The 19889-nt window shown below is 42.6% G+C and overlaps 1 protein-coding gene across 1 annotated transcript in view; it reads right to left on the bottom strand.

Moving 5' to 3' along the window:
* Positions 1–19889, bottom strand: part of WARS2 (tryptophanyl tRNA synthetase 2, mitochondrial) — an 84594-nt gene that overhangs the window by 48978 nt on the left and 15727 nt on the right. Inside the window, exon 2 of the mRNA XM_054042499.1 lies at positions 223–480. Coding sequence (XP_053898474.1) covers positions 223–480 — 258 coding nt within the window. The remainder of the gene's footprint in view (positions 1–222; positions 481–19889) is intronic.

Raw genomic sequence — 19889 nt, 5'->3', positions numbered from 1 at the left:
GAAATATATGTATCCCAGGATGGACTTAGTGAACAAATCTTTGACCTTTGCAGAGAGTTAGTGAAGGCAGGAGTTTGGAATCTAACACCACTAAGAATTTCTAGGAAAGTCAGTACAAAAGAATAAAGGACTTGCACATTGCTATGTGTGCTCAGCAAGGTGCATAGGGAACACCAGATAGCCATGTCTGAGAATCAAGTTTTAAATAACTGGGACACTGACCTGTGACTGCAGAAAAAGGAAGCACTTCTCTGGATTGATACCACAGGCAAGGAGAGTGGCAGTGGTATCCAAGATGCTCTGACGGAAGACTGCTGGCTCCCGTGGTACTGTGAGAGCGTGCAGATCTACAATGCTGTATAACACAGAGTTGTACTCTTCCTGAAGCCTCACCCAGTTCTGGATGGCTCCAAAGTAGTTGCCAAGGTGGAGCTTCCCAGTTGGCTGAATACCAGAGAAAATTCGATCCATGACGCTATTCTGTAATGAAAACATTTAATACTTTATACCATCATTGCTTTTTCACAGCTTCTTTCACTTTGGCTGTCACTGTTTTTCAGACATTGGTTATGCCTCAACTACTCCACATTTCCTTCTACTCTTTATTTTACAGTGTTTCCTGTCAAACTGGAAGAATGTATGTGATGGAGACCTGCACGGATCTGTCCTGGGTCTGGTATTATTAAATATTTTCATCACTGACTTCAATAATGGAAGTGGAGAGAACACTTATAAAATTTGCGGATGATCCCTAGCTGGGAGGAGTTGCAAGCACTTTGGAGGACAGGATCAGAATTCAAAATGATCTTGAGAAATTGTTTAGTTGATCTGAAATCACCAAGATAAAATTCAATAAAGACAATAAGGCACTACACTTATGAAGGAAAAAAAATCAAATGCACAAATACAAAATAGGAAAAAAGCACTAGTACTGCTGAAAAGGATCATTGTAGATCACAAATTGAAGACAAGTGAACAGTGTGATGCAACTGAGAAAAACACACATAGTTCTGGAACTATAATAAGACTGTCATATGTAAGACATGGGAGGTAACTGTTCTGCTGTAACTGGCATTAGTCCAGTTTTGGGCACCACACTTTAAGAAAGACATGGATAATAAGCATTGGAATAATTTATCAAGGGAGGTTGTGGAATCCCCATCATCATAGGTTTTTAAGAACAAGTTAAACAAACACCTGTCAGGGATGGCCTAGATATACTTGGTACTGCTCAGTGCAGGGGGCTAGCAGGAATAGATAAGGTCTTGAGGTATATTTCCAGCCCTAGATGTCTATGATTCTATGATTTCCTTCTACAAGGTAAGTATAATTGTTACATAAAAAAAAAGATATCCTGGCTCATGATTGTCCAGAAACAGTTATTGTGATCAGTCATTAAAACTTCCTATTGTTTACCTTAAATAAATATTGAAATCTAGAATAATTTTAACCAGTCAAATTACATGTAAAAACAAATGCACTGGCTGAAATTGAATTCTGAAATGACTACTTTTCAACAGAGGCAAGGGATTACATTTTTGCTCTGGATCTGTAACTTAAATTTTTCTTTTAGCATGTTAATCATATTGATACAGAAGCTCAGGATGACAGTGAAGGGAATTTCAGACATTTCTCCTCAAAATGTTCAAAGTGTCAAAAGAAATTGACTTCTCATTCCAGTGAACATAAAAGGTTTATCCCTATTGATGGGAAAATATTGACAGAGGTGTTCTAATAGAAAGATTAAAAAGAGTTAATATATACAGTTTGGTTAAATGACAACTAACATTTTTGGAAAGTTCATTTTCCTCTGTCCCGGCTCTCAGGCAGATCATTCGCTCAGGTACATCTACGCTGCAAAAAACTCCCAGTGGCAGCAAGTCTTAGAGCCCAGGTCTACAGAGATGTTCCCACCCACCCCCATTACTGAGTTTCAGAGACTGAATTCCAGCCCAAGCAGAAACATCCACAGTACTATTTTTAGTGCTGTAATGCAAGTCCAAATCTGTAGTCCTGGGCTCTGTAACTTGCTATCGCATTTTTTTTTCTTTTGCACTATTATAGATGTACCCTCAGAAACTTAAGCTGGCAGGGTTCGATCAATAACCTCCAAACTTACCAGAAAAATTCCTGTGTACTTTGAAAATAATTAAACAATGTTATGTGAAAATACTTTTTGTAAAGTTAAGGGTGTGCAAGTGTAACCCTGCTTTCAATCTTAACTATGGAACCACTACAAAGATTAATCATAACATAGGAAATTTACATGTTAAAAGGACATCAACTTAAAAAAAATCTTTCAAATAGAAGTGTGATTATCTACTACTGTTACAAGTAACATCTAAGATTCCTATAACTAAGATAAGAAAAAAATTCTCCCAGTTTTACTTTGAGGATTTGATGGCATTTTGTTTATAACCGTTTTCATTGTTTCCCCTTCATGACTAGTTAGATGGTGAGCTTCCCATTTATGGGAGGTCTTTTTTTTTTTTTTTAAATAGGAAAAAAATGTGATTGTAAAACCACAAAAAATAATGGGGATACTCTTGGGCAAGTGTAAAAACTGCAGGCTCCTCCGTGACTTGTGCCTGCAGGGATCAGGTGTCACCGACCATGTAGCTGTGCAGGGAGCCCTCTACAGCCCTGCTGTTACAGCCCCGCTTGCTCACTCCCATGACAACAGGGCTGCAGAGGGCTCCCTGCATGGCCACAGGGCCAGTGACACCTGCAAGGTGCGAGGGGCAGGCTTCATTCGGAACAACTATTACCAATGGGTTTTGTTGTTGTTGTTGATTTCAGAGTGTCATCTGATAATGACATTTACTGACACCTATCGATTTAAATTGAATCCTGCCAAGTCTAATCATAACTAAAACGTCTGTGCTTACCTTATTGCTAGGGCCTTACCAAATTCACAGCCATGAAAAATGCAGCACGGTCCGTGAAATCTGTTCTCCCCCATTAAATCTGGTGTGGCGTGTGCTTTTACCCTATACTATACAGATTTCATAGGGGGAGACCAGCGTTTCTCAAACCGATCGTCCTGACCAAAAAAGGAGTAGCAGAGGGGACACAAGACTATTTTAGGGGGATTGCCGTACTACCACCCTTACTTCTGCATTGCCTTCAGAGTTGAGCGGCCTGAGAGCGGCAGCTGTTGGCCAGGCACCTAGCTCTGAAGGCAGCACCCCGTCAGCAGTAGCACAGAAGTACCATACCCTGCCACCCTTACTTCTGTGCTACTGCCTTCAGAGCTGGGCAGCCAGAAAGTGGCAGCTGCTGACAGAAGACCCAGCTCTGCAGGCAGCAGCACAGTAGCAAGGGTGGCAATACCATGCCATGCCATCCTTCCTTCTGCGCTGCTGCCTTTAGAGCTGGGTGCCTGGAGAGTGGCAGCTGCTGACTGAGGACCCATAGCATACCATGCCATCCTTCCTTCTGCGCTGCTGCTGGCAGCAGCTCTGCCTTCAGAGCTGGGCTCCTGGTCAGCAGCTGCCACTCTCCAGCTACCCAGCTCTGGAGGTAGCACCACCGCCAGCAGTGCAGAAGTGACGGTAGCAGTACTGCAACCTCTTTCCCCCCCACAACTCCTTTTTGGGTCAGGACCCCTACAATTATAACACTGTGACATTTCAGATTTAAATAGCTGAAATCATGAAATTTACAATTTTTAAATCCTCTGACTGTGAAATTGACCAAGATGGACTGTGAATTTGGTAGGGCCCTTATTGCAGGACAACCAAAGTATGGCCCACACCAAATCCTACCGTGTGACTTGTTTATAGAGTGTTCTTTAGAGACCACCGGCCCCTGCATGTTGCCTTCTTTTTGGCATCAAGATAGAGAACTGCATGTTTCAAGTGGAGTGCCCCAAGGATCGGTCCTTGGGCCGGTTTTGTTTAATATCTTTATTAATGATTTGGAGGATAGTGTGGACTGCACTCTCAGCAAGTTTGCAGATGACACTCAACTGGGAGGCGTGGTAGATACACTAGAGGGTAGGGATCGGATACAGAGGGACCTAGACAAATTAGAAGATTGGGCCAAAAGAAACCTGATGAGGTTCAACAAGAACAAGTGCAGAGTCCTGCACTTAGGACGGAAGAATCCCATGCACTGCTAGAGACTAGGGACCGAATGGCTAGGTAGCAGTTCTGCAGAAAAGGACCTAGGGTTCACAGTGGACGAGAAGCTGGATATGAGTCAACAGTGTGCTCTTGTTGCCAAGAAGGCTAACAGCATTTTGGCCTGTATAAGTAGGGGCATTGCCAGCAGATTGAGGAACATGATCGTTCCCCTTTCTTCGACATTGGTGAGGCCTCATCTGGAATACTGTGTCCAGTTTTGGGCCCCACTCTACAAGGAGGATGTGGAAAAATTGGAAAGAGTCCAGCGGAGGGCAACAAACATGATTAGGGGGCTGGAGCACATGACTTACGAGGAGAGGCTGAGGGAACTGGGATTGTTTAGTCTGCAGAAGAGAAGAATGAAGGGGGATTTGATAGCTGCTTTCAACTACCTGAAGGGGGGTTCCAAAGAGAATGGAGCTCAGCTGTTCTCAGTGGTGAGAGATGACAGAACAAGGAGTAATGGTCTCAAGTTGCAGTGGGGGAGGTTTAGGTTGGATATTAGGAAACACTATTTCACTAGGAGGGTGGTGAAGCACTGGAATGCGTTACCTAGAGAGCTGGTGGAATCTCCTTCCTTGGAGATTTTTAAGGCCCGGCTTGACAAAGCCCTGGCTGGGATGATTTAGTTGGGAATTGATCCTGCTTTGAGCAGGGGGTTGGACTAGATGACCTCCTGAGGTCCCTTCCAACCCTGATATTCTATGATTCTATGTAGAGACCCAGCTTCTCAAGCGGCTACACCTCCATATTAGAGATGAGGATGCATACAATATCTGGACCTCCTCCTCAGCTACCAAACTTGGTTTCCATAAGAAATCCAGCTGTTGAAACTGGAGAATGTAGTGTAATTGCTGGATATAAGGACAGAAAATCTGTCTATTGCCATAAACTGCGTTTTTTAAACCACAATGGCACTAGCAGTTTGCTTATACTGCTCATTTAGAAGGGTACATTTATATTTACTTCTGCTGGGAGTGTATAAACACACACACACACACTATATAGATTCTTCATACCATTATCAAGCTGATTTTGAACACCCACTGCACACCAGGCACTTCAAAGGGCCACTTAGTCTGCCTGAACATTTGCAAACAGAGCCGTCTGCCAGAAAAAAAGATTTCTGAAAAGGTTGAAGCAAATAAGGCAAGACATTTCCAAAATTCAGGAGTGACGAAAATGAATGGAGTGTTTGACTATGAAAAATTTCCTCATTTGTTTTTGTCCCTTCACAGATCAAAAGTGGTTTGACCTGGGAAATGGCCAGCCAGCCCCTGCCCACCCCCCGTATGTTTTCCTGAGCTGTCCTTAGACAACAAGGAAGAGGGCCTTTTGCTATTTCCAAGGAGTCTGGAGATGGTTTATCTATTATAGGGACTAAAACAATTATTTCAGGATAAGGCATGGTACCCACGTGCCATTATAATGCACATGAAGAAACTTCCAAGCTCTTGACCAGTGTGGCTGCCTGAAATCTTCATCTAAGTGGCTATGCCATTCAAACTTTAGGATGCTGGCAGACATATGTGCTATGTTCCATGTTCTCTCTAATGCTCCATGCACCATTCAAAGTAGCGTGTCATATGCTCCATTAGACATAAACAGCTGCAGCCAAAGTTTCACAATGAAGTTTCTCTATTGCATTCTATGACTTGTAACTAACTCAAGTTTATTTCAGCAAACTGAAGAAGAGTCCTGTGTAAGCTTGAAAGCTTGTCTCTTTCACCAACAGAAGTTGGTCCAATAAAGAATATTACCTCACCCATCTTGTCTCTCTAATATCTTGGGACTAAAAAGGCTACAACAACACTGCAAACAAGTTTATTTTGTTAATGTCTCTCCAAACTGTACAGATGTCCAAATTAGTATACACAACTTTTAGACATCCCTAACAGATGTCTAAGTGACAGAAACTGCAATAAAATGCATTCAAAAACTAAGAAAACTCTCAGGCAAAAGCTTTAATCTTTAAATAAGTTTGTAAATATCTATCTTGTAAGGAAAAGGCTTGACAACATTGTAGTTTTCTCAAATTACAGAAACATTATTAATTTGGAACTTCCGAGTTCAGGTTCCATAAAAAACCCCAAAAAGCAAACAGCAGAAAGCACAGCCATGAAAAGCTAACCCTAACTCTGACCTGTATCTCAACCCCGGGAACAACTGAAAGGCAGTAGATAATCCCATCTTCAAAAGCACATTTAATCATTGTCAGTGACTAAAGTTAATGTACTGTTGTTGATTAACTGAGCACTACTGCTGTAGCATATAAACCAAAGTACACCTGTCTTTACATCACTACAGCAAAATACTTCTGCCTTCTTTAAGGCCATGAGCAGTCAGTCACTGGGAAAAAAAATACAGATTTAAATCTTTTGACAGAGGTGAACACTTTTTAGGAATTGTTCTGAATGATATTCTATGTAATTTCAAATATGAGTGCTGTCATACTGCAAAAGTTAGCATAGACACATGGACCAGAGATTTTCAAAGGTGACTATTGATTTGGGGTGCCTCAGTTTGTATGTGCTCATTAAGACACCTTTTCGGGATCTGATTTTCAGCAACTGCTGTGGACACACCTTCTGACGAATATCAGGCCAATTCATGCACCTTCAATGAGCACCCACAAATCGAGGGACCCAAAAATCACTACTCACCTTCGCAAAATTTTGACCATGGCTACCATATTTAGGGTTATGAACTTCATAAAGGCGAACCCCAAATGAAGTAGTTTTACACATCGAGATCATAGGGGGATCACATGTATCAAACATGTATTACTGTTCCTCTGGCTCCTCAGACAACTTAAGCTATGCACATAAAGTGGATTTAAAGCTCAGTTCCTATCAAAAACCCTTCAGAAGTCTATAAGAATATCACCATTATACACTCAACAGAAGGGTGGCAGCAGATAAGAGCAGAGTTAGGGTTATCTGGATGCTCTTAACTGGACATTTCCATTCTTTCCAAATATTTTGTTGTTTTTAGCAAAATCTTAGCTTTGAACAGACGGGCCAACACCTGCTGGGGTTTTGTAAAAACTACCAACGTTCCCGTAGGAGTTTTCTTCTTAAATAATTGAGAAGCATATTGCTTACAACCTTAACTCTACCAAGGCCATAAAAAAATTATTTTTTGTCTAGAAAGTTTATTTATATACAAGCTTGTAGCCTAGTGGGCCAGCTTACCTCTATTATATTCACTGCTTTGCATTATATTCTGCTTTTTATAGTCAGCAATAATGCAAGGAACCTACAGGCTTGTGTCCTGTAAGTCATTGGCTTCAGCAGTTAGCATGAGGCTTGAGGCCTATGAACTTTGGCATAGATAAACTTAGGTAACTCATAAGTTTTGGGGAACTGGAAGTAGAGTGTAGGGGGGAATTTTGTCTATAAGGACATCAGCCAAGAACAGCATATGAACTCACACCAGCTTCTGGAAGGTTTTGGACGGAACATCTGACTGCAAGAGTGCCATGGTAATGAATTGACATATATGTTAATGAGGTGAAATCATAAATACACTAACCCGTAGAAGAAGGACATCTTAACATTGGTAAGGGGAGGAAATACATATAAGGAAGAGGGGGAAAACCCCTACTAAATATGCATTAGATATGGTAATGTCAGTGTAACATATTACAAAAGTGGCATCCCAGGACAGTAGGGGGGAGAGATGTAGCCCTTGAGAGGGGCCAGAATGATGGCCACTGGCGAAGATAAGGAGGGTGACGGTGATGAGGAAGATAATGGCTAACATTTCAGGTTGTCCTGGAAGGGATGGTGTGAGTGTGGATGTTCAGATGTACTTCTGTATTATCTCTATCTATCTTACTGAGTTAAAGTGTGGGAGACTTTGCTAAATGTATTATTAAATTATTTATTTGTAAATATAAAAGAGTTCCTACATTGTGAGTGTTGTATCTGTGCACATCGGGGTTCTCAACTATACAATAATTTTAAAAATACTGGGCCTGATCTTGGGACAAGAACCTGTCAACCCTCAAAGTGATAGCTGGGAATTTTATTCATAATCTAGATCAGGCTACAAACTACATGACAGTGAGAATAAAGATTTTACTTGGCCATATTATTCGACAGAGACAAACTGATGAGATTATGGAGTAGAACCCGGAGGCTCCAAGTTATTAGTAGCCAAAAGAGGAGGGGATGGGACTTCTAATTTTCAAAACACCTACTAGTGAGATGCAGATATCAAGACCAAGCCCCAAACAGGGTACAAAAGCTTTCTGATAAGAACCCTCCCAGCAGCTGAGCATAAAGACTGGGCTTCTAACCCAACTACTGCCTGTGGACTTATTTTGCAGGCTGCCTCCAACCCTCATCCATTCACCTGCTATATCTGCCTCTAGCTAGTTTAGTCCTCTCACGAGAAAGTGCATAGTATATATTTCAATCCCTGCAAATAATACAAATGGCTAACTACAGTTTTTTAAAACTCTCCCAAAAGTTCATCATTGGGCTGAAGTGAAAGCAAGCAGAGTTTCAGCCCTAAGAATGAATGTTACAGAAAATGGAGAGAGTCACAACAGATTGTTATAAGGGAAATTATTTTACAATCCAAACTCAAGTGGTCACTACTCACAAATACTATAGCAGTATGACAATTTGCTATCTTCTCGGAGCAGATCAGGTAAGGATGAGAGTGAGATTATAGAATCAGAGCTAATTCTAAACACAGGTGGTGAGCAAGACAGAGAGAACAGGAAGTGGAGAGGGGAATCACTGTTGGCATGTGGTGACGGGAAAGATTGATGGCTTCCCTCTCTAGTTTTCCCCACTGTGTAGGCACGCAGGGGGTGGGGGAAAGGGACTGAGGAGCTGCTGTGCTGGCGACATAACACACCACACAGCCTCCACAGCACTAGCACTGATTAATGGGGCTGGAATGACTCAGGAAACAGAGAAGAATCACTCACAGACTTTTCTCCTTTTTATCGTTATTTTATCCACGGCAGTTCACATAGCCCTAGTTGTTTCCAACTGAAACATCTTGAAATTTGTCAAAAGAAGAGAAACACATAAGACTGAAAACCAGAGTGTCAGAAGGAAGAAAGAACAATACATAAGTGAATACGGTCAAAAGAAAAGTGCCTGACATTGTAAGTGTCTGATCAAACATAAGTAAGATCTTCCCAAAGGGGTTGGAGAAGAAAACAAAACAAAACAAAACCTTGCCTCATCTTCAGGGACAGGAGAAATTCTCTGGCTGTAAATATGAACTCTTGTATCTTTAGGGGCTGCACATAATTTTTACTTCCCTTATTAATATTTTGCAAATAAAAAGCATTTGTTTTCTAAATGATATGCTAGCCTGTTAACCTAGACTTACAACAACAAAAAAGTCTGAAGCAGTAAGAAAGGTAGGAACTTACCCTACCTCATTAAACCCCTGCAACTGAGGTATACATTTTAAAGCCTAACTGGGACCACTGAAGTGCTATCATCATCAGGTATAGGCATTTCTTTCACTTTCTTTTTAAAAGAAACAGGGAAACCAAGGGCTGGTTTAGACATCAATTTTTTGTGCTGATGTAACTCAATCAATTTAATTACATCAGTGTACACTCCTAATGTAAATATACTTAAACTGGTTTAGCTTAAGCTGGTAATCAAAATAAGATAAACTGGTATAAATGCAGTTTAAATTATTTAAGTGCATTTAGAGTTAGGAGTTTGCATTGATGTAATTAAAGACTTATTCCACGCAATTTTTTGAATATAGACATGCACTAAGAAACTATATTAATGCACTGTCCAAAAACTTAGTTAATGTAGAGGTAAGGTTGTCCAGCAGTGCCTTGTACCCTTCCAAAATGCCATATGCACCTATACTTGAAACTCTGAAAACCTGGAAAGAAAGATTTAAGATACACAACAGCCCCGCCCCAAACCTGGCGCTGGCAAGTACTGAATGTATGAAGTAAATGGGCCATTTTAAGTGATGTGCTGCGTCACACAGAACTGCATTCTCTTATTCATCTACATAAGAGACTGCAACTGCACTTCACTTTGTTACAGACAGCAGTATTGATTAGTGCAGGGATTACTTGCAGAAGGTTGACACGACTAACACTGCAGTAGCAGGGGAGAGAAGTGCCCCCAAAAGGGATCACAGACCCCTCGTTTCTGTGCTAATTTATGCGGGTTGTGCAAGCATAGGAGCATAAAATCTATTCTTGCCATGCGGATCTGTAGCAGTCTGGTAGCATACGTAATAATGCAGACGTTAGTGTAGGTATGTTGCAGAGAGAGCCCTTAGGACAAGGGTCAAAGGATGATAATATCTACTAATTTTTGAATGGTTTGTGAAAAGCAGGTGACAGAGTTGAGCAAAAGACAGATGTAGCCTGCTGGTGCCACTAAGCTTGCCCCAGGGGTGAAAGTAAGTCCAGTGACTTACCGGTACGCTGGGGCCAGCTCTGGGCCCTGGAAGGGGCGGGGCCTAGGGCGGAAGGGGAGTGGCTTAGCGAGTCAAAGTCAGAGCCAGAGCCAGCCCCAGCCCACCCTGTAAGGTAAGTGTCCCCACCACCGGGGTAGCAGCAGCAACCCAGGGCTCTGGGGGCTATTTAAAGGGCCCGGGGCTCCCCTGCTTCTACCACCCCAGCCCTTTAAATAGCTGCGGGAGCCCTGGGGAAGCAGCGGGACTCCCGCAGCTATTTAAAGGACCGGGGCAGCAGAGACAGCTGGAGACCTGGGCCCTTTAAATAGCCCCTGGAGCCCCCCGCTACCCCTGGGCTCTGGGGGCTATTTAACGGGCCCAGGGCTCCCCTGCTTCTACCACCCCGGCCCTTTAAATAACCGCCGGAGCCCTGGAGTAGTGGCGGTGGGGCTCTGGCAGCTATTTAAAGGGCCAGGGCAGTAGAAGCAGCAGGAGCCCCGGACTTTTTAGCCCCCAGAGTCCCGCAGCCCTACCCCAGGGCTCCAGCAGTGGGGCTCTAGTGACAATTTAAAGGGCCTAGGGCTCCAGCCCCTGCTGGGAGCCCCAGGCCCTTTAAATTGCCCCGTGGGGAAGCTGGGCCGCCCCGGTACGGCGTACCGGCTTACTTTCACCTCTGTCCTGCCCTAAACACAACTCTTCCCTTAGTGAGGACACGCTCTGACAGTTCCTCCTATCACACTCCCGTGCTGTGTCCTCACAGATGTCTGTTAAAGGGGTCGCACTAGAGCATCACACAGAGAATGTACAGTTACTGTTACAGTGCAGGGATGGTACGTACATTAACTCTACATTTCCTGGTTTTCAGAGGTTTAAATATAGGTTCATTTGACATTCTGGAGGGGTACGATGCACTGCTGGTCAAACTTAATTCTGCACTAAGTTTTTAGTCAGTGAATTCCTCTTGTGTTTTGAGGAAGTGGTGGCAATGAGGGGGATAGAAGGTGGAGTTCTGGGAACACCTCACTGCCACTCAGCTACTGCTCCTAGTCCCTCCAGAGGCCAGGATGAAGGTGGTAACCAATGGGCTTTGAGAAACACATCCACTAACTGAAGACAGAAAGGCAGAGTCAGGGGGAGCCATAATACACTTCAAATACTACAGCAGGGAAATTTTTCCCTTTCCATACGGGAATAATTATACTGATATAAAGCACTTTTACACTAGTATAACTATGTCCACACTATAGGGTTGTACTGTTTTAAACTATACCAATCAATTGAAAACTGCAACTTTCCAGTGTAGACAAAGCCAAAAAAAAAAACAAAAAAAAGAAGCATTGCTGTGCAAGAAATGAGAATGAGGCTCAATAGATCATGTGATCCGATCCTGTCTTATTCTAACAAGTTTTGGGGAAGAGATTATAAAAACCCATTATAGATAAGAATTGAACACTGACAATTCTGCAACCATTCTGTGTTCTACCTAGACAGAGATGTTCTGGAAGGACATGTGGCTTAGTATTTAGTACTTACAGCCTTGTGTGTACTATCGTTTAGAAATAGAAGAAACCTCCATTTATTTGCACCACATAAGACTGCTGGAAAGAAGTCTGATTTGTTTCCAAAAAGAAAAGTGATTTTAGAAATGAGGAGTAAGCAATACAGAGGCAAGACTTATTTTCAGAATATGAAAAGACAGTATGTATTTATTACCTTTTAAGAATAATGACCATTGGACATACAAAGGGCAAGTAGCTAATTTATTGGACACCTCCTTTTTTCTAATCTCTGAATTATGTCAAAAATTGTTTCATTTATTTGTAAGAAGACTTCCCAGTCTCTTTTTAGGAGAGGGCAACCAAATTCCCAATTGCCTGCTTCCCTCTCAGTGAACTAGCTAGCTAAGTTTTTATATTACAATCAACACAGTAATATCTAAGTGCCTTACAAACATACAATCTCAATGTCTCCTTCGCTGACCTTCAGATGAAGGGGACGTTTTTTATTTTATAGCACTTTTGGTTCAAGTGTGCAGTTGTATACTAGCAAGACTGGCGCAAAGGAACACAAACAAGGACAAACAGTATCAAGTCACATTTACAGTGGCTTTTTAAAAACGTGTTTTGTGTTTTAACTATTCAATTGTTCATAATACATCTTAAAAACAGAAAATAATTTTTTCTACTGGTTATTTTGTTTGGCAATTGCCTGAAGGCTGGAAAGGTTAGCTACTTTTTATATGGCGCCAAAATTAACACAGCTGTTTAAAAACTTTCACTTTGTGGTCGCTGGCTCAAATCTAGCTCAGGTGGAAATGAAAGTTTACACCATCTGATGGCACTCTGAAGTCTGTGTGAGTTGGGAGTCTCAGTGCATTCCTTAGTGGGCAAATGTGCACATCACAAAAAACACAATTGGCACTTCTTTTCCATATTAGAAAAGTTATACCAATTTAAATGGATTTAGAATGGAACTAATTAAATCAGTGTGAATCCCTCACATAGACATATTTAAACTGTTTTAACCTTTACTTAATCAACATAGTTTGTGTTGCAACATTACTGAACTAAGATTTAAAAATCTTTTCTAAAGTTGACCAGGCCTAAATATCAACAAACACACCAAATACACAAGTTGCATTTCCCCCTCAAGAAGCTCAATCTAGGTTGGGGTTGAAGCTCCCTAGTGGAGATCAGGCAGATAGGAGGCTTTCACCTTAATTTTCTGTGTTGGACCTATTCTTCAGATAGACAATTCTTCAATCTCTACTTCTGTATATCCAAGAATTTTCACTAATGCTGCATTCACTTAAAACATGGTAAGAAACTACCAATTCAACCTAGCACCCTCTCACATCTAGACACTTAATGTATCAGCATATTTAACAGACACCAACACAACTAACAGTTGGTTTTATGGCTGCTGCAAAAGTGGAAGCCATATTTTCCTTAATGTTGCAGTGACTAAGGGTAGACTTAAAAGAAAACTATTAGTTTACAGGTGAAAATGTGAATTCAATCCTTACCGAGTGCCAGGGTATTTAGCAGTGTACCACTTAATAGAGTTCTAAGATATTTAAAATCCAGAGGACTCTTCCCATAAGACTAGGGTGGCCAAAGTGCCTCTCATGAAAGTCACAGCTTATTTATTATTTATCTTAAGCCAAGCAGCATCACATGATTGGGTCTGTAGTCTTCATGAACCATTCCTCTGCAAGAAAGATGAGAGGCCATTTGCGATCTGCCCTGTTTTATGTAAGTCTGGTGTGGATGGCCTGTAGCAGCGGTGGACAACCTGCGGCCCGTCAGGGTAATCCGTTGGCGGGCCACGAGACAGTTTGTTTACACTGACCATCCGCAGGCACGGCCGCCTGCAGCTCCCAGTGGCCGCGGTTCGCCGTTCCTGGTCAATGGGAGCTGAAGTGCGGAGCAGCTCCAGAGCAGGGGAGCTGCAGGTTTTTGCCTGGAGCTGGAGTGGAGCCAGAGCACAGCTCCAAAGCCCTGCTGCGAACAATGCAAACAAACTGTCAAGCAGCCCACCAGTGGATTACCCTGACGGGCCACAGGTGGCCCGCAGGCTGCCCACCACTGGCCTATAGGTTCATTACAAATTACCAACACAATACTCAGTATGGCAAAGTTTGGGCATCCATCATTAGACTATACCAAGTTTAAGGCCCCAGAGATATTCACAGCCTTCTGTTTAAATGCATGGTGCACTGCAGGAGTCAGGGGATGGCAGAAGTAGAAGGACAGGAGGGGGAGTGAGAGGAGGTACTAAGACTTGGCAGGCATGGAGGTGGCCCCAAGTTGGGAAGGAGGGTCCCAGAGTTTTCTACCTGCCCCTGGTCCCATTCTAGCCCCTCCATTTCCCGCTCCCTGCAATGATCCCAGGCCCTAGAGCAGCTGGTCCCACTCTCACCTCTGGTCCCCACCCCCACCCCTTGCTGTGCATGAGTTTACAAGGAGACAAAGCTGACCCCCCATCCCTCTTGGTTCTGCTACCCAGGCAGGAGTGATCTCATTTAGAGAGACAATGAGGTTTAACTCCAAGATACGCTTGAATGCGTAAGTGAATATTTAGGGGTGGCAAAAGAGAAAAATCATAAATTTTGGCAACTCTGATCTCATTCCAGGATGTCTCATAACCATGTTTTAAAAAAAAGTCAATCCCAAAGGGTAGGCACCACTTCTGATCTAGCTCTTTGATGCCCAAGACATGTTATTTTCTGGATAGTATCCAGTAAGCCAATGCAAAAATATCATCCCTTCTACTGTATCCAGATGGTAAAAGAGCAAATTCATCAGTTCAAGGTCTACACTTGACTGATGTGAAATGCTGGCTTCTCAGACAATTCTCGGGGTTGGGCAACAAGCAAAATCCTTTGAACAGGTCAAGAAATCACTTGAAACTTTTTTCTTCTTAACTGAACGTGGTAATCAGCTTGTTTAAATCAGTCCTCAGAGGGGATGCAAAACTGAGAATCTGACCACACTGGGTTATTAAAGAGCCTATGGCACTTTTTGTATGGGCCATTAACAACAGCATCCTGGTGAAATTTCAACTCATATTACATCCTGCCTCACTAAATTCCCCCTGCAGTTTCAGCTGGATTCAAAATTCTGCTTCTCTTCATGTCCTAAACTGTTGCACAGTTTTGCTGTGCACTAAAGAATTGATGCCCAAGCATGGCAATGATGTTTATGTAGAATAATTACAGGAAGATGCTCAGGCCCCACAGTGATAGACACACCTTTTCAATAGCATCTTAAGGACTACAAGTCCCATTGAAAGTCAGTGGGACTATGGGCTGGTCCTCACAACTTTTGTACAACTATAACAACATGAGTTTAGAAAACAATAATCAAAGCAATGCAACCCCCTAGTTTGGACAGTTACACCAGCAGAAAGGTGCTTTAAGCTCCATTGTGTAGGCCAGGCCCTAGTTCCATCGACTTTCAATGAGAGTTAGGTTCCTAAGTGACTATGTCACTTTTGAAAATGGGACTTGGGGACTTTTGAAAATTTAAAGTCAAGAATCTAAGCAGTACATTACAGTTTAAGGTCACAAGGTGCTTTTGGAATTCTTCAGGTTAAAAGGAGCTACACAGAAATATAGGATATTACACAGGAAATCCTCATTTCCTGAATACAGCCTCTCTAGCATGAATTGCTGCATATAAGCAAGATCTCTTCATTAAAACAGATGTCCCCTGAACTGCTAACTTTCCAGTAATGCATCCTTGAGACAGGCTGATAGAGTAGTGGCAAAGGTGTATCCCAAATGCCAGCTGTAATTTTCTCTAACTTCCTGGAGGAAAAGACAATGCAACACAGCAATATGACATGTTCTCCTGGATTCAAGAAAGCATCTTAAAAAAACCCCAAATAATAAATGTTCCAAAATTTTCACTTACTCCTGATTATTAAGTATCTTATAGCCACACTTTTATCCTGAAGAATCCCAAAGTTATCTACAAGCTTAATGTTATACACAAAATATACACAGGAATCACTATGATTTAGCAACCTCTGAAGTGAAACATGGCAGCAGTTTAACTGCTTGGGGAGTAAGTGAACACCAAATCCATATAAGGACCTAAGTTTTGTCTTATTTAGTAGATAGCACCTCCAGCAGCACAGTGTCCTTCCTTCCCCAGTATCACTCCAGCATTGGCTCAATAATGACAAAGTAAGATGGTACTTATCATAAATACCATATGAGGCAGGACATACATATTCTCTGGACTTCTCCAGTCCAAGTTCTGACCCATCCCAACAAAGCACATCTTGAAATATGTGATTGGAGCATGGCTTGAGGTGGAGGTACAGCTGCTTATACAGAGTCACATGTTAAAAGGAGTTACAATGAACTGCATTAGCTCTGGGACAGTCATACGTCAGAAGCTGAAAGTAAGAGTTTCCAGATAATTTGAACTGGAAAATGTGGCAGATTTTGGAGTGCAGACAGACAAGTGCACTAGCCTCTGGAGAGGAGAGTTCAAATCCTATATTAGGCCTGGCGCTCTCACCTTAGATCTTACTGGACAATGGTCCACATCGCAAAAGACACTACACTCTCAGAAACCTCCCAGTGCAAATCCTTATGTATGCCAGAATGCATTTGCTGGAACAAGAGGTGTGTACATGGGAAGGGTGCTGAGTATGACAATTATAGATCTTAGTGTCAATTCTAAAATAGTGGGATCTCTGTTTTACGAGGGACACTAAGTGCTACCATTGTACCAGATTAGGCTTGGCAAGCCAGTCAATTGACTGTCCAGTTGAGCATCTATTATTTGACCACAGCCAAATATTGTCAAATACTCCATCAAGAATATCCTGATATAAGCAGTTGCCTCCCTTTTTGATTGCATCATTCTTTCATTTTTTAATCTTAATTTCATTGTGTTACACATTTTTCTGTGTTAAAATAACTCTGTTTCATAAATGTTTTTTGTTACTAGGCATAAGTACACAAGGCTAATCCTACTGGAGACCATAAAGTCTCACTTTTTTTTTGTTACTGTCGTTATTGTTTTAATAAATTAATGCTTTAAAATATTTGACCATTTTTGACATTATTTGACCAATATGTGATTGGTCAAATGACTAGTTATTTTTGGACTGGTCAAATACCCAAACCTAGATAGTAGGAGACTCTTCGGGGTGGCAGAAAAAGCCCAGTGTGAAGATTGCATAAAAAGCAAATCATTACCCTCAGTGCGTGAAAACTCCACTTCTGCAAACTGTATAGCCTTTATAGTCTAAACACAAAATGTTGTAACTGATGCAGTTCTACCTCTGCTGCTAATCACCAGGTGCAACAGCATGAAAACTGGCCAGAGTACTGTAAGCTGTCACTGCTGCTATTCTAAGTCCTGTGGGGATCAGTGAAATTAGTAAGAATCTGGTCAACTTCATTCTTCTGCTTAGAAAAGCTCAGAGAAACAGCAGCAAGCCTTCGAAGAACTCACAGAAATAGAAGCTGGGGGCTAAGAATAACAGAGAACCCCCCTCCCCCACCCTTGTGGCAGCCAGTCGGTAATAGTGTGGGACTGGTCAAAGACAGAAAATATTCCTTCTTGCAGCAGAGATTGGGGAGCACTTTCAAGCTGGACACCTGTGGTGAATCAAGTATTGTTTGTTCTGGCTAACAGGTATTAGGTAGATCTTTTAAACCCAACAGAAACAAGTGAGGCTCCTGAAGGCTGTTCATTGGCCTGTCTGAATAGAGGGGAAAGGTGTCAGCCCATTTCCTAGCGAACAGATGCTCAAGTCACTAAAAACCACCATGATCAGCCCTCTTATATGCAACTTCAGCTGAGGTCAAGGGCTAAATGGTCCAAGGAGACTTAACTGACCTCAATCTTCAGGTTTGTCTGAACTTGAGTTACAATAGGAGAACAAAGTCAATTCCACAAGTGTTTGTTCATCTAACCTTGGAGTCCGAGGGTAAACCAACAATTTTGGTGTCCTGCAACAAAGAGCTGTGGAGTGTCTCAACTTGTATTTATAATCATATTTTAGTTAACCTGAGTTAACTAAATTGTCAATTAAATTCAGTGAATACAGGACTACACACTCTACTCTTGACATACCCCAAGAGGTGGCTCTCGGAGGGCAGGCCAGTTTGGAGGAAGTTTTCCACTGCCCCATTGTATTTGTCACAGGTCTGGACAAGCTCCCCCTACGGCAGACTTGCCAGAAAGCTGTGAGAGGATCTAAACGCTGAAGCCACATAACATGGGCTCAGCTCTGGCAAGATGAGTTTAGGCACTGTCCCTGCCTTTGGGCCTCTATGCATGCATTCCAGGTGCAGACCTTGCATCTGACGCCACTCTTGGCAATGAGGACCCCACAGTTCAGTTGTTAGGTCCTGAAACTAGTGCCATCTTCCCCAAGGCTCCCCAGCAGCTCTTGCACGTTCCCCAGAATACCTTGTGAGCCTTCCGGTTGCGGGAAGCAAATAGCAAAACACAGTCTTTCTACCTCAGTCACTCTTTACTAAAGAGAAAGCACAATTCATTTAGAAAACAAGCATCCTGAATGAAACGCCCCTTACTCCAGCTCACCCAGCCCTTGAGTGTCTCTCTGTTCAGACAGCCAGGTCTCCCCCCTACCTCATCAAGGCTCCTGCAGCAGCAGCTCTCTTCAGCTTGGTCTGGTGAAAATAGCTGGAGATGCAGAATAGAGCAGCTCCTGCCCTTTTATAACCTTCCAATCTCCTGTTGTGTGATGACTCCCCCACCCACACACACCGATCAGCTTCAACAGGTGACCACAGACCTTTACCAGGTGACTTTATTGTCAGGCAACCTCCCCCTGATAAACTAGTTCTCCTGGGTAGCAGCCAGTCTTTTGTGTAGGGTACTTCTATTTGAATAGAAGACCATCAAGATTTAACCATCCTCCATTGACAGCCTGGGCAACTATCCCTTGAATTCCAGCCCAAGATGGAAGTAAAAGGACAACAGAGAAGGCAAACAAGTTGCACATTCGAAATGGAGTTTGCAGTTTGATAAAGATACATACAGAGAGTTCATAATCTCACACACATCACTCTGATAGATATTGCAACCCCAGGCAGTATCTCTGGGGACCAGTGGTCTAAATGTATGCATGGTTTATGTATGACTACATAGTACTCCATGGGGAGGGTTACCACAGTGCCTTCAGGAACTAAAAACGGGGGGGGGGAGAGGGAAGGGGGTGACTAAGGTGAGTCACTGAGACTAAACTACTCTACAGCAGTATCACCCCCTGGAGAGGTTTGCATATATTGGTTCACACTCTGTTTTCCAGAGACTCAAAACAAATAAAGGGCTTTTGGTATAAACAGGCTGAGTTTATACCAAAAGCCTGGGACACAGGGCCTCCTTTCTGACCCAGTAAACAGACAGGACCCTCTGTCCAAGAAGGAGGATCCCCAATCCTTGCGGAAGGGTTGGAAGGACTATGGCTTACTAGGATTCCGTAAGATTAATGGGATGAACTTTTAGCATGTGTATAGGAACTTCTACTGTTGTTTTATATGTTTTCTCCATAATACTTTTATTCTAAGAATGAATGTATTTGGCTCTGTGAAGGTTGCTTGGTAACTGGTATACACTGCTGTACCCCTGGAGAAAGGTTAACGCCAGGTGCTCGAACCCGGTCACATCTGCTGAGAAAAATCACTGTGAGGTGCAGAGGGACTGCAAATCTAACTTCCCAGTCTGGAGGGAAAGAGACACAGGTCTCTGTTCATGAGAGGTGACTACTGGAAGCCTGAAACTTTAAATGGATGTCCTCAAGGATGACGGGGTGGGGGGAGTCAGAAGGAGCAGTTAACCCTTGAAACGGTGACAATCA

Source organism: Malaclemys terrapin, chromosome 1 (assembly GCF_027887155.1).
Source record: "Malaclemys terrapin pileata isolate rMalTer1 chromosome 1, rMalTer1.hap1, whole genome shotgun sequence".
NCBI lineage: Eukaryota > Metazoa > Chordata > Testudines > Emydidae > Malaclemys > Malaclemys terrapin.
Note: the sequence above shows the minus strand (reverse complement) of the source record. Positions and strands in the feature narration are given on the sequence as shown.